Source organism: Lepus europaeus, chromosome 3 (genome assembly GCF_033115175.1).
Source record: "Lepus europaeus isolate LE1 chromosome 3, mLepTim1.pri, whole genome shotgun sequence".
Classification (NCBI taxonomy): Eukaryota; Metazoa; Chordata; class Mammalia; order Lagomorpha; family Leporidae; genus Lepus; species Lepus europaeus.
In genome coordinates this window covers 67,379,684-67,393,889 of record NC_084829.1, presented here as the reverse complement: position 1 = coordinate 67,393,889, position 14,206 = coordinate 67,379,684, and the positions used below count along the sequence as shown (strand labels likewise).

General features: G+C 38.8%; 1 protein-coding gene across 1 annotated transcript in view; it reads left to right on the top strand.

The window, feature by feature from the left end:
• Positions 1 to 5,274, top strand: part of COL9A1 (collagen type IX alpha 1 chain) — a 102,532-nt gene extending 97,258 nt beyond the window's left edge. The window contains exon 38 of the mRNA XM_062187571.1: positions 5,090 to 5,274. Coding sequence (XP_062043555.1) covers positions 5,090 to 5,274 — 185 coding nt within the window. The remainder of the gene's footprint in view (positions 1 to 5,089) is intronic.
• Positions 5,275 to 14,206: the final 8,932 nt, after the last annotated feature.

Here is a 14,206-nt window from a genome sequence, read left to right as displayed (position 1 = left end):
TCTTTTTATATTTGAGGAAATAGACACTCACAGAGGTCCCCTGCCCTCACGAAAGTCTTGTATGAAGTGAGTAGTCAACAGAGATATCCATGTTTCCTGAGTCCAGATCCACACAGTGGACACAATGATGGGCTGGCTGTCCAATAACATGATTCATTTGGGTCTGCCCCTTGAGTCATGTGACATGGGTGTGCCCCCTAACCACTTTGACAACTTAGGGTCTTGCTTCCTTTTCCACCCATCTCCCAAGGTTCTACAGGTCCCATAAGCACAGACTCCATCTACGTCAGCTTTAGTTTCTTCCCAGAGGCCAGTTAGTATCATTGCTTAGTTAAGTTGACTCATTCAGAGCAAATCTCTGTACCCGCTGACAGTGAACTTATTGGGGACCAGTTCCTTGGTTCCCTAAGGATTTTAAGGAGAAACGCTTGTTCTGTGCATTCAAGCTCACTAGAGAGAGAGAGGCAAATTCAGCGATGAATCATGTGTATGTGTCACTGGGAATGTGACCTATGAGCTGAGATGCTTTACCTTCTTGGATATGAAGGTATGGCTGGCTTTGTGCTGGACCACACCAGGTTCCAAGTCTGTTTGGTTTCTTGGGCAAGGTTTGCAGACAGATGAGCTTTGCGTGTGAATAGTGACTGGAAAACAAATGCTCAGCTTGGACTTAAGTTTTGTAGTAACCATTTATGCTATGATCATTGCTACAGCTATTTAATTTGGAGGTCTTACACAAACCAACTTAAACAAATTCCTTAAATATGTTTGTCAGACACCACAAAAATAAGCTTAATGTAAGAAATGTAAATTTGTGTATATACAAGTTTGCATAATCACTAGATTAACTATCAAATGCTGTAATGCTGAAAATTATTTGTAGTTTTGTTGTTGCTCCACAGCATGTTTGAGGGAAGAGGCTGCCTCTAGAGGTTCTAGCCAGGATGGGCCTTCATCAGTGTAACATGACTACCCTCTAGTGTTTGCAGAGAGAATGACAGATATTCATTTTTAAAAATCTTGAATTGTTCCACAATGACATTTTTATGGGTACTTTACATTTTAGAAAACCATGCAATCATTAGGCAGTTAGTGTAGCGAACACACCCATGAGACAAGCAAAGCAGAATAAAAAGTTAAGATCCATTATTTCTTTTCTGAAAAGTTGCGTAGTAGTTTATGGATATTCATTAATGCAGCTGTTGAGCCAGACATTTATGGCCATTTTGTGGGCGATTATAGTGAATCTGTATTGCTTTTGGAATGACTTGGTCTGTGACATGGTGTCACCAAGAGATGAGGTTCCTACACAGCAAGTTTAGGACATCTTTGAGAACAAATGCTGTCTGGTCAGGGCTCGCTAGAAACAGACAATCTGCCATGGTGAGGTTGGCTTCTTTACAGAGACAAACTACATACCGTTCTCAATTTCTTCTGCTAAAGTTCTGGAAGAATCAGTGCTATATGTTATGGAGTGGTCAACTTGGGCCCAGTGAGACACACATCTGCCGAGTTAGAACATTAATAGGCATGAAGATACAGCTGGTAACATTAGAATAGTGGTTATGAGCCCTTGTGTCTAATTCCAGCACTTTCTAACGAGATCACTATGGACAACGATTTATCAACCTTCCTCTCAGGAAAATGGGATCAGTCATGAGCATAGGCATGTCACATGGAGGGAAAGCATAGATTTATATGTTAGCGATGATGACGGAAATGATGTCATCCAAGGCCCGCAAAGGCAAATGGCTGCATTTGTCAAAGGCAGAATTGGACTCTATAATTTTCATAAAATAAATTGCAAGTAGACAGGATATTTTTATCAACTATTAAAGTATAAGCAGGAATTTGGAACAAATTAAGTTACTAAAGTGCCTGGAATGTGTTGAAATGGACAGCTAAACATGAAAACCAAGTTTTCCTTCTATTACTTAATGTTACTTGTGTGATACTACTTCAAAAAGTTCGTGGAAAATGCACTTTAAGAAAAAACAGTGGATTTCCAGTTACTTTTGCACTCACATTAACCCTTTAATTACATTTTTTCCACTAACTTTTTGAAGTACTCTTGGATCTTAGAGGAGAAAATTTCTTCAATTTAAGGTTTTAGTCAGGATTCTAGCTCTATAAATGTTAAAGGCAAATTTGAATTGATTACTAATGTTTAAAAGTTGAGAGATTTATTTAACAACCCAACTCCTGGCTTCTCTTGAAAATTAACAAAAGTTCTGAAAACACCAGGGCATATTCCACCATAGTAGCTGTACATAGGCTGAAGCATGGCTGTTGCCAGCATCTATACCCCAGGTCACCACAGTCCTTACTCCTCCATGCTCATGTGGTATGTCATTTTCATATTTATATTTTAATGATATTATCATTATCATATTTGACATGTTTTCATGTAGTAAGGGTAGCAACAAATTCTTGATTCATGTTGATTATATTTTATAATACTACTAATTAGCAAATTTTTTTGTACGGTAGATTTTTTGGCCTTGTGATGATCACAGGTGGCCACATAAGTGCTGTATGTTCTCTGTTGCAGTTAATCATCTCTGCCCTTGTGGTGCAAAAGCAGCCCAGATTAAATATAAACCAATGGCCATGGTTGTGCATGTGCTAATAAAACCACGAGGGCACTTCAAAAATTCATGGAAAAATGGAATGAAAAGATAGCACATACTTTCCATGAACTTTTTGAAGATCCGCCTATTTACAAAATCAGGGTTTGGCATAAGGGCTGGAGCTTGTCTATGCCTGATCTATATTACCTACGTAGCCCCTGTGGCCATTTGGCTTTTGAATCTCTCCTTCAGGCATTTTCTCCTCCTAATACTGACTTGATTTTGTCAAGGTGGATCTGGCATATCTCAATGGGGGTGTTTGTATTGATAAGGTACAGGAACTTATATACATTTAGCTCTGGGCCATCTTTTTTAAACTATATAAGATATCACTTAACCTTTCACTGTGCCTGGTGTGAGGGGATGTGAATGGGGTCTGCTAAAGGCACCCTTGTGCTACAGCCTTATCTATAGATGCCCTGGATTAGAGCAAAGCCTCACCATCAGAAGCAAACATAATCACCTACTTCATCACAATGTAGTATAGCTGAATGAAAACCTATGGGATAAATTAGGGGAATTACATCTCTCCTTATCTATAGCCTGGAGATGGATAAATTCCAAGTTAATTATTCTCTTAGAACTTGATAGTGTTTTGCCCTGTGACCTTGCTTTGCATGAATCTGATTGCAAGCACATGAGGAAGGATGAGACGTGAGATGTGAAATAGGTCTCTAGCCTACCTTCCTCCTAAAAGTCTTTGAGGATTATATAATGAGATCGGGCTGCTACAGATGGGTAAGCCATATGTAATAAGGTCACTAAAATGGAAAAAATGGAGAAAGGAGGAAAGCAATTAAATGTAAGCAAATGTGTCATTGAATAGGAACATTTGGCTTTCAGCATTTTGGCTGAACGGCCAAGAGGGCAGAGAATGGAAGGTGAATCTCATAATGACTACATTATCATAGCATATATAGTTCGTTTTCTACTTAATATAACCACTTTTGCAGTAATGTTGTAAAGTCCTTCCTTTGCAATGGGGTGTTTTGTTATGGGGTGCCAGGCCTCTGAGAATGTGCCTCACTGGGTGAAAAATACAAACTTTGAACATGATAAAAGGAAGAAGTTTCCCCCAAGGAAGTTGCTACTGTGAAGCTTTATGTTGGGGTAAGCCCCTGATAAGAATATGTTGGGATTTTGTAGGATGCATGGCAGACTTCTAAAAGACAGTCTTCATCTTAGTAATTATAGTAGTCTCCATTTATCAGGTGCTTTCAGTCACAGCATGTCATTATATGGAAGGCATTTTCCCCTCTTACAAAGAAAAGGAGAGGGTAGTGACTTGCTAATGTCATAAAATGGCAGAGTAGAACTTTGAGCCATTTGCCCCCAACATGTGTCTTTAACTCCTGAGCTTCACTTTTCACCTGGTGAATATTGATCACTTAATAGAAATAAGGGAAGCTGCTGCTACAGCACTGTCGAAAAGAAAATAACATGAACCACGGTATGAATTGCTTGTAATCTTAAATCTTCTGGTAGCCAATTAAAAAAGGTAAAAAGAATTCATGTGAAATTAATTTTAACAATTTAAATGGTCTCAGATTTACAGTGGTTCAATTAGGATGTTATAGCTTTATGTGAAAGCAATACACATACAGAAAGAAACCACAGATTTGAATTTTGAATTTTGATCCTTTCCTGGGCTAGTGACACATCTTGCATGATGCTGGCCAGCAGAAGGGAACTAAATAACACATGCTCTACAGCGTGCTGTATTGCTAAGCTAGCTTATTCAGTAGGTTACATCTATTGAATGCATTTTCAACTTATGGGGTTATTGGGATATAACCCTATCATAAATTGAGAAGCATCTGTAAATGGGTGCTTCAAAAATTTCATGGAGAATGGAATTTAAAATAAGTTTTTATTGTGGTACAAAAAATATTTAAAGTCCATGGATGGCTTTTTTCTTATCAGATCTCCATGAACTTTTTTGAAGATCTCTCTACCATGGATTTCAATTTTTTTTTCTCCAAAGTAAACTTTAATTCCACTTTTCTACACACTTTTTGAAATTCTCTCAAGCAGTTTCACCTGCTGGATATGAAATATTATTTCATCATGTAAGATAGAAATGATTATTAATTAAATATTTACATCTTAATACTATTTTCAATATCCAGGTGTGTTTTATATACTCACTGTTCATCTCAATTTGGCCTAGCTACATTGTAATGCTCAATACATACATGGCCACCGGTTACCATATTGGACATTACTGCTCAATTGATGGAAATACTGAAGTTTTTTTTTACATGCTGAAGTCTTTTTCTACTTTTAATTTATATGAAACCCTAGCCCAGTGAAGAAATTTTTAATTTTTGTCCTCATAATAATCAAGCGTCATCATTTATCATTTATCTGCCCCTGCTGGGTGTGAGTTTAGTGCCTCCCACCAGTTTGCAGCTGCGATGATTCTCCTGTTCATTTGTGTAATCTTTTGTGTGTTTCAGGTGACCCAGGCCCTGCCAGCTACGGGAGAAATGGCCGGGATGGCGAGCGAGGACCGCCAGGGGTGGCAGGAATTCCTGGTGTGCCTGGCCCTCCAGGTCCTCCTGGCCCTCCTGGTTTCTGTGAGCCAGCTTCTTGCACCTTGCAGGCGGGTCAGCGGGCATTTAGCAAAGGACCTGATCAGTGAGGGGCTTAGTACCATGCGGCTGTTTGCAAAATCCACACTTGGTGAAGGAACTTGGTGGAGGACCACCCCCAAGCCCTCAGAGCTGGGGCAAAGATGACAGTGTATTATGTTCAACGTGATTACAGAAGTCCTACAATCAGATCTAGAACAATGGTGCTATTCAACAAGTCCTCTTTCCTTTCTCTTGTGAGGAAGATAGAAGTTTTTTTTTTTTTTTTTAAGTGAAAGCAAAACCAAAAACCTCCCTTTAGATAAATGATAAATTTACAATCCTCTTCCTAAGGTCTTGAACTTTAGTGTGCTATATACATATGTGATTTATAGTGGGCCACTGTGCCGATAAACAAAAATAACTGTTTGGTTTACCTCAGTTGCAGTAGTTATTTTAATTTTCACTTGGATGTTGTTCTCAGATTATTTCAGTTATATGGAGGCTTAATAGACTGGTTATAAAGAAACCCCACTGTGTACAAGAGAATGGTGCTTAACATCCCCATCAATGTGCTCTCAAGAGTGGCAATAAAGAGCTGTGTCACCCAGAATGATTTCCTTATATCTCATGTTGGTTTTCATCTTGAGCCTGAATTTTTGTTTAACTGTATGTTCTGTACTCCAAACTCTTAATATCTTGAGCTCTTCTATGTGAAAGTAAAGAAGAAATTTTAATATCCTGGCAATCGTAAGTTTTATTGATGAGTTTATTTTTAAAGGGTTGAGGTAACATCACTAGTTGTACCAAAGAAAAAATAAATATGGTTTCTTAATATCTTGGATGTTCTCTTATAATTCAGGTGTTCAATGATAAGAAGTCACTGAGCTTATTTACATACAATAAAATTTGTAATTGCTGGTATTTCCATAGGTAAAAATTTTTAATATATATTATTTATTTATTTGAAAGACAGAGTTACAGAGGGGAGAGAAACGGATCTTTGACTTGCTGGCTCACTCCCCAGAAGGCTGTAATAGCCAGAGCTGGGCCAATCGGAAGCCAGGATCCAGGAGCTTCTACCAGGTCTCCCATGCAAGTTCAGGGGCCCAAGCACCTGGGCATCCTCTGCCACTTTGCTAGACACATGAGCAGGGAGCTGGATCAGAAGTGCAGCAACTGGGACCGGAAGCAGCACTTACATGGGATGCAGGCACGGCAGATGGTGGCTTTACCCAGGATGCCACAGCACTGGCCCCAAGATTTTTAATATTAATACTTTCTTCTACACAAAGAAATTAAATTTTTTAAAAAAGCCCTTTACTCTTCTATGGAGGGTGTTCCACTGTGACAGATACTGTGTGCTTTAGGGTGCACGTGTGTATTGGGAGAGGCAAGCTTCATGGACCTTCATGAAATTCTAATGAAAACTATGGAACCATCTCCCACATTATGCAGATTGCATTGCATAGTGTTGGAGATTTTGTAGACTTGTAAGTCCAGCCTCAGTTGGTCTCTAGGTTAAGAACCACAATGTCTTCATTTCAGCAGTTTGTAAGCTCCATTTATCAGAATTTTATGACTGAAGAAATAATTTGTTTCAGCATTCTTAGAAATTTTATAAGGCAACTCAGTTAAAATAGTGCATTCTTAACAATAAGATTCGATATTTCCTGACTTCTCCAGTACTTTATTACTCTTTGTATAGTCACATTGGATTGCTGTTTGCTCAACATCACTTTATGTCACTGTGTATATGAATGACCTGTACCAGGGAATATAATAGTAGCTCAAAATAGTCAATATGTTCATTTAGTTTATGGCTTTCAGTTCCCTAAAGGGATTTTTAAAATATGAATTTCTTTTCCCATGTGTACTTTTCATGCATTTTAAAATTCTAGTCCTAGTTGTTTGCTTAAATCAATCATGGTGCAATCCACATTTGAGTTTCTTGAAAAACTGCTTACACCATCTAATATTATGCCTCTAGCATGAATTGTTCTTAAGAAGCAAGATTCTGATCTGTGCCTTTTCCACAGACAGAAAAGATGTTGTTCCTCCCGCTTGGAAGAACAGGTTTGGAAACGGAGGCATCTGCTTGCAATGTTTTGCATATTTGTCCTCCAGAGGTTTGTTTCTGCAAGCTTGGTCTCTAGTGTGGTGATCTGAGGTGGTGGAACTGTTCAGAGGTGGGACATTTAGAAGGTAAGTAGGTCCTGGAGTAACCACTCTTTTTACTGTTCTGTGTTTTTAAAAATTGATTTAACATACATGAATTTCATGTATTTCCCATATACAGATTCAGGAACATAGTGATACTTTCCACCCTCCACTCCCTCCTGCCCACACTCCCACCCTTCCTCCTCCTCCTTCCCCTACTGCCACTCTTAATTTTTACAACTATCTATTTTCAGATTACTTCATACTCCTAAAATTAACCCTACACTAAGAGTTCAACAAAAATATGAAGAAAAAAACATTGTTCCTCAACAGAGGGACAAGGGCTGTAAACAATCATTGAATCGATAAATCTTAAAAAAAAAAATCATTGAATCTCAAAATGTCAGTTTTACTCCTATACACTACATTTTAGGTAATCTATTATCACAGATCAAGGAAAACATACAGTATTTGTCTTTTTGGGACTGGCTTATTTCACTAAGTATAATGGTTTCCATTTGCATCCATTTTGTTGTAAAAGACATGATTTCATTTTTTTAAACGACTGAGTAGTATTCCATAACGTATATATACCATAATTTATCTAGTCCTCAGATAATGGGACATTTGGGTTGCCTCCATATCTTAGCTATTGTGAATTGAGCTGCTATAAACATGGGGGTACAGATGACTCTTTCATATGGTGATTTCATTTACTTTGAGTAAATTCCTGGGAGTGGGGTAGCTGTATCATACGGTAGGTCTACAGTCAGATTTTTGAGGTATTTCCTTACTGTCGTCTACAATGGCTTCACCAGTTAAAATTGCCACCAACAATGGATTAGGGAACCTCCCGTCCTTGTCAGCATTTATTGTTTGTTGATTTCTATATGAGAACCATAATAACTGGGGTGAGGTGAAACCTCGTTGTGGTTTTGATTTGCATTTCCCTGATGGCTAGTGATCTGAGCATTTTTTCATGTGTCTGTTTGCCATTTGAATTTCCTCTTTTGAGAAAAGCCTGTTCAAGTCCTTTACCCATTTCGTAATTGGATTGTTTTGTTGTTGAATTTCTTGAGCTCTTTGTATACTATGGATATTAATCCTATATCAGTTGCATAGTTTACAAATAATTTCTCCCATTTTGGTAGTTGCCTCTTCCCTCTCCTCAGTGCTTCTTTTACAGTGCAGAAGCTTCTCAATTTGATGTAATCTCATTGTCAATTTTGGCTTTGATTGCCCTTGCTTATGGGGTCTTTTATAAGAACTCTTTGCCAATACCAATGTCTTGCAGGGTTTCCTCAATGTTCTCTATGATTTGATAGTATTGGGTCAGTTGTAAATTTAGGTCTTTGATCCATTTTGAGTGGATTTTTGTGTAAGGTGTAAGGTAGGGGTCTTGCTTCATACTTCTGCATGCAGAGTTCAAGTTTTCACAGTGCCGTTTTTTGAAGAAACTGTCCTTGCTTCAGGAATTGATTCTAATTCCTTTGTCAAAGGTAAGTTAGTTGTTGATGCATGTGTTGATTTCTGGAGTTTCTATTCTGTTCCATTGATCTATCTATGTGGTATTGTACCAGTACCAGGCTGTTTTGATTATAAATGCCCTGCAGTATGTCTTGAAATCTGGTGTTATGATGCCTCTGGATTTGTTTTTGTTGTATAAGATTGTTTTAGCTATTTAGTGTCTCCTGCATTTCCATATGAATTTCAGCATCACTTTTCTATATCTGAGAAGAATGCCTTTGGTATTTTGATAACTATCACATTGAATTTGTAAATTGCTTTAGGTAGTATGGATATTTTGATTATATTGATTCTTCCGATCCATGAACATGGAAGATTTTTCCATTTTTTTTGTATCTTCTATTTCTTTAATGTTTTATAATTCTCTTTGTAGAGATCATTGATGACATCCTTGGTTAAATTTATTCCAAGGTATTTGATTTTTTTTTTTTTGTAGTATTGTAAGTGTGGTTGATTTTAGAAGTTCATTCTCAGGCACAGCATTGTCTGGGTATACAAAGGCTGTTGATTTTTGTGTGTTAATTTTATATCCTGTCACTTTACCAAATTCTTCTATGAGTTCAGTAATCTCCCAGTGGCTTCTTTTGGATGCCCTATGTATAGAATCATGTCATATGGAAATAGGGATAGTTTGACTTCCTCATTCCCAATTTGCATTGCTTTGATTTTTTTTCTTGCCTAATGACTCTGGCTGAAACTTCCAGGACTATAATGAATATTAGTGGTGAGAGGGGGCATCCTTGTTTGGTTTCAGTTCTCAGTGGAAATGCTTTGAATTTTTCCCCTTCAATAGGATGCTGGCTGTGGGTTTGTCATAAATTGACTTGATTGTTTTGAGCAATGTTCCTTCTTTATGCAATTTGCTTAGAGTTTTCAAAATGAAATGTGTTGTATTTTATCAAATGCTTTCTCTGCATCTATTGAGATAATAATATGGTTTTGTTCTTCAATTTGTTAATATGATATATCACTTTGATTTGCTAATGTTGAACCGTTGAACCTTCCCTGCTTAACAGGGATGAATCCCACTTGGTCCAGGTGACTAATCTTGCTGATGTGTTGTTGGATATGATTGAGTAGTATTTTGTTGAAGATTTTTGTGTCTATGATCATCAGGGAACTTGGTCTGTAGTTTTTCTCTTTTGTTTCTTTTTTTAGGTTTAGGAATTAAGGTGATGCAGGCTTCATAGGAGAAGGTTGGGAGGGTTCCCTCCCTTTCAATTGTTTTGAACAGCTTGAGAAGAATTGTAGTTAGTTCTTTATTTAATTTTTTTAATTTTTATTTTTTATTTAGTAAATATAAATTTCCAAAGTACAGTTTATGCATTACAATGGCTCCCCCCCCCATAATTTCCCTTCCACTTGCACCCCTCCCATCTCCTGCTCCCTCTCCCATTCCATTCACATCAAGATTCATTTTCAATTATCTTTATATACAGAAGATCGATTTAGTATATATTAAGTAAAGATTTCATCAGTTTGCACCCACACAGAAACACAAAGTGTAAAATACTGTTTCAATACTAGTTATAGCATTACTTCACATTGGACAACACATCTTTATTTTTTTTCAAACTTGTATTTTCGAAATTTATATTTATTAAATAAAACTTTTGGATTATAGTGGATTTTACCCCCATAAACACTCTCCCACCCACAAACCATCCCATCTCCTATTCCCTCTCCCATCCCATTCTTCATTAAGATTCATTTTTAATTATCTTTATATACAGAAGATCAATTTAGTATATACTAAAGATTTCAAAAGTTTGCACCAACACAGATACACAAAGTATAAAGTACTGTTTGAATACTAGTTTTACCATTAATTTGCATAGTACAACACATTAAGGATGGAGATCCTACATGGGAAGTAAGTGCACAATGACTCCTGTTGTTGATTTAACAATTGATGCTCTTATTTATGATGTCAGTAATCACCTGAGGCTCTTGTCCTGAGCTTCCAAGGCTATGGAAGCCTCTTGAGTCCACAAACTGCGATATTATTTAGACAAGGCCATAATCAAAGTGGAAGTTCTCTCCTCCCTTCAGAGAAAGGTATCTCCTTCTTTGATGGCTGGTTCTTCCGCTGGGATCTTACTCACAGAGATCTTTTATTTCGGTCACTTTTTTGCCACAGTGTCTTGGCTTTCCATGCCTGGGAAACTCTCACGGGCTTTTAAGCCAGATCTGAATGCCCAAGGGCTAATTCTGAGGCCAGAGTGCTGTTTAGGGCATCTGCCATTCTATGAGTCTGCTGTGTGTCCCGCTTCCCATCTTGGATCGTTCTCTCCTTTTTACTTCTATCAGTTAGTATTAGCAGACACTGGTCTTGTTTGTGTGATCCCTTTGACACTTAATCCTATCTATATGATCTATTATGAACTTAAACTGATTACTTTAGTAAGATGGTATTGGTATACGCCAGCTTAATGGGACTTGGAATCCCATGGCACGTTTCTAGTTCTACCATTAGGGGTAAATCCGAGGGAGTGTGTGCCGAACTGTACATCTCCTCCCTCTTTTATTCCCACTCTTATTTTTAACAGGGATCAATTTTCATTTAAATTTAAACACATAAGAATAATTGTGTGTTAAAGAGTTCAACCTGGCCGGCACTTCGGCTCACTTGGCTAATCCTCCGGGCACCGGATTCTGTCCCAGTGCTCCTCTTCCAGGCCAGCTCTCTGCTGTGGCCTGGGAAGGCAGTGGAGGATGGCCCAAGTGCTTGGGCCCTGCACCCCCATGGGAGACCAGGAGAAGCACCTGGCTCCTAGCTTCAGATCAGTGCGGTGTGCCGGCTGCAGCGGCCATTGTGGGGTGAACCAATGGAAAAGGAAGACCTTTCTCTCTGTCTCTCTCTCTCACTGCCTGTCAAGAAAAAAAAAAAAAAAAGAGTTCAACCAATGGTATTAAGTTGAACAAGAAAATACTAAAAAGAATAAAATAGTAAGCTGTTCCTCAATAGGACAAGCACTGATAAAGTCATTGTTTCTCATAGTGTCAGTTTCATTTCTACAGGTTTCCTTTTAGTAGTTAGTTCTTTAAATGTTTGGTAGAATTCAGCAGTGAAGCCATCCAGTCCTGGGTTTTTCTTTGTTGGGAGGATCTTTATGACTAATTCAATTTCTATCTTGGTTAATGATCTGTTTAGGTTTTCTATGTCTTTATGGCTCAGTTTAGGTAGGTTGTATGTGTACAGGAATCTATCCATCTCTTCCAGGTTTCCTGGTTTGTTGGCATACAGCTCTTTGTAGTAATTTCTGATGATTCTTTTTATTTTTGTCATGTCTCTTATTACATTTCCTTGTTAATATTTAATTTTATTGATTTGGATCTTCTCTCATCTTTTTGGTTAGTTGGGCCAATCTGTGTCAATTTTAATTTTTCAAAATCCAGCTCTTTGTTTTGCTGATATTTTGTATTTTTGTGGTTTCAATTGAGTTTATTCTCTGATTTTGTTTTCTCCAACTAATTTTGGGTTTGGTTTGCTGTTGTTTTTCTAGGTCCTTGAGATGCATTGATTTTTCATTTATTTGGTGCCAAATATTTGTCTTCTAGGCTGGATATTCTTTGCTATGCCTCACTAAGTCTGTTAAGACTTTCCATCATATTTCTGACACACTAAATTCTTCATTTTTAATATTTCATTTTTATTTCTCTTCAAAATTTCAATTTTATGAGAGAATTTTTCATTTATGTCTCATGGATTTCTTTAATTCATGAATTTGCTTCTCATTGCTTATGAGTAATCCCATGATTATTCTTTTGAATTCCATTTCAGGCATTTTGTTAATCTCTATCATTTTTACATTCTTATAAGGAAGTATAATTTGTTCGTTTGGTGGGGGAGTCATGTTATCTTATTGTTTCTTGAAATTCTGCATTTAATTTTAGGCATTTGTGGAGATACTTGTCAGTTTTTCCCTCTGATGGCTTTTATCCTCAAACTTAGTGTGGTGTCTGCTCTTTCAGTGACTACTCAGAGGTGTGTTCTGGGTATGGCCAGGGAGCTCTTGTCAGTTATCTATGGTGGCATAGATCTATTTTTTAGTAGAAAAGAGAGCATAATTACCTCTGTTGGTGTGATCACAGGCTCGTTCCTCTCTTTCAAGATGATCAATGCCTGGGTGTTAGCCCACAGTGGGTTAAATACTCATCAGTGCTGCCTTAGAACCACACAAAGGATCTGTGCAGTTCTGAGTGTGAGCACGGATCCCACTGCAAATGACCCAGTACAGGCAATCAGGGAGCTTTGAGCTTGTGGAGCCATGCACATTGATTGCCTGAAGCCCCATCTACACCCTGCACCCTCTCTTGTAGTCGCAGAATTGCTGCTATCTCCACACACAAGGCTCTCACAGTCATGGGGTACACAGGATGCACTCCATCCCACTAGTATGTCCTGACCACAGAAAGGCAGAGGTGTTCCCAGAGCCAGATGCCTGTGGGTGCTCTGCGTAGGTAATTTGTGCTATGTGAGAGGCTGGGGGCACCTCACAGTCTTACGTGGGTCCCAGCCCCTGTCATTCCTCCCAGACTGAAAGTCAGTAGGAAACATGGATTTTTCCTTGTGCTACCATCTCTGGATCACACTCATGCACAAGAGCTGCCGGCCAAAGGATGCCTTCTTCCTGCTGGTTGCTGAATATGCGCACCTGTACTGCTGCTGCCAGTACTGCTGATGGCATTTCGCCCCAGCCAGTTGCAGGGCACATGCATGAGAGATTCCACAGCTGCTGCTTATGCCCAAAATGGTACCTGCTCTCTGTCTATTGCTGATTGCCATCACTGGGGGGGGGGGAAGATGGGGAGACAGAAATGTGCCCCCCTTTTTTCACTGGGTCAGCTGGTACCCTATCCCACTTAGGGCTCTTTAGGCCATGCTCTCTCTCTAGCTATACTGCCAGTGGCACAGGGTACTGCAGTCTGATCTCACTCCACTCTCCAGAGATGGTGCTTTCTCCAGCTCTTGGCTGCTGTGCTCATGTGTTGTCTGTGTTTGTGCTGCACATCCACACATGCCTCACCAATCCTTGGCATTCCTCTTCCTTCCATAGAAATTCCACTGTGGTTTTTCTTTTTTTTTAAGATTGATATATTTGAAAGTCAGAGTTACACACACACACACACACACACAGAGAGAGAGAGAGAGAGAGAGAGAGAGAGAGAGAGAGAGAGATGTCTTCCATCCAATGGTTCACTCCCCAATTGGCTGCAATTCCAGAGTTGTGCAAATCCAAAGCCAGGATCCAGGAGTTTCTCCCTGGTCTCCCGTGCGGGTGCAGGGGCCCAAGGACTTGAGCCATCTTCTAC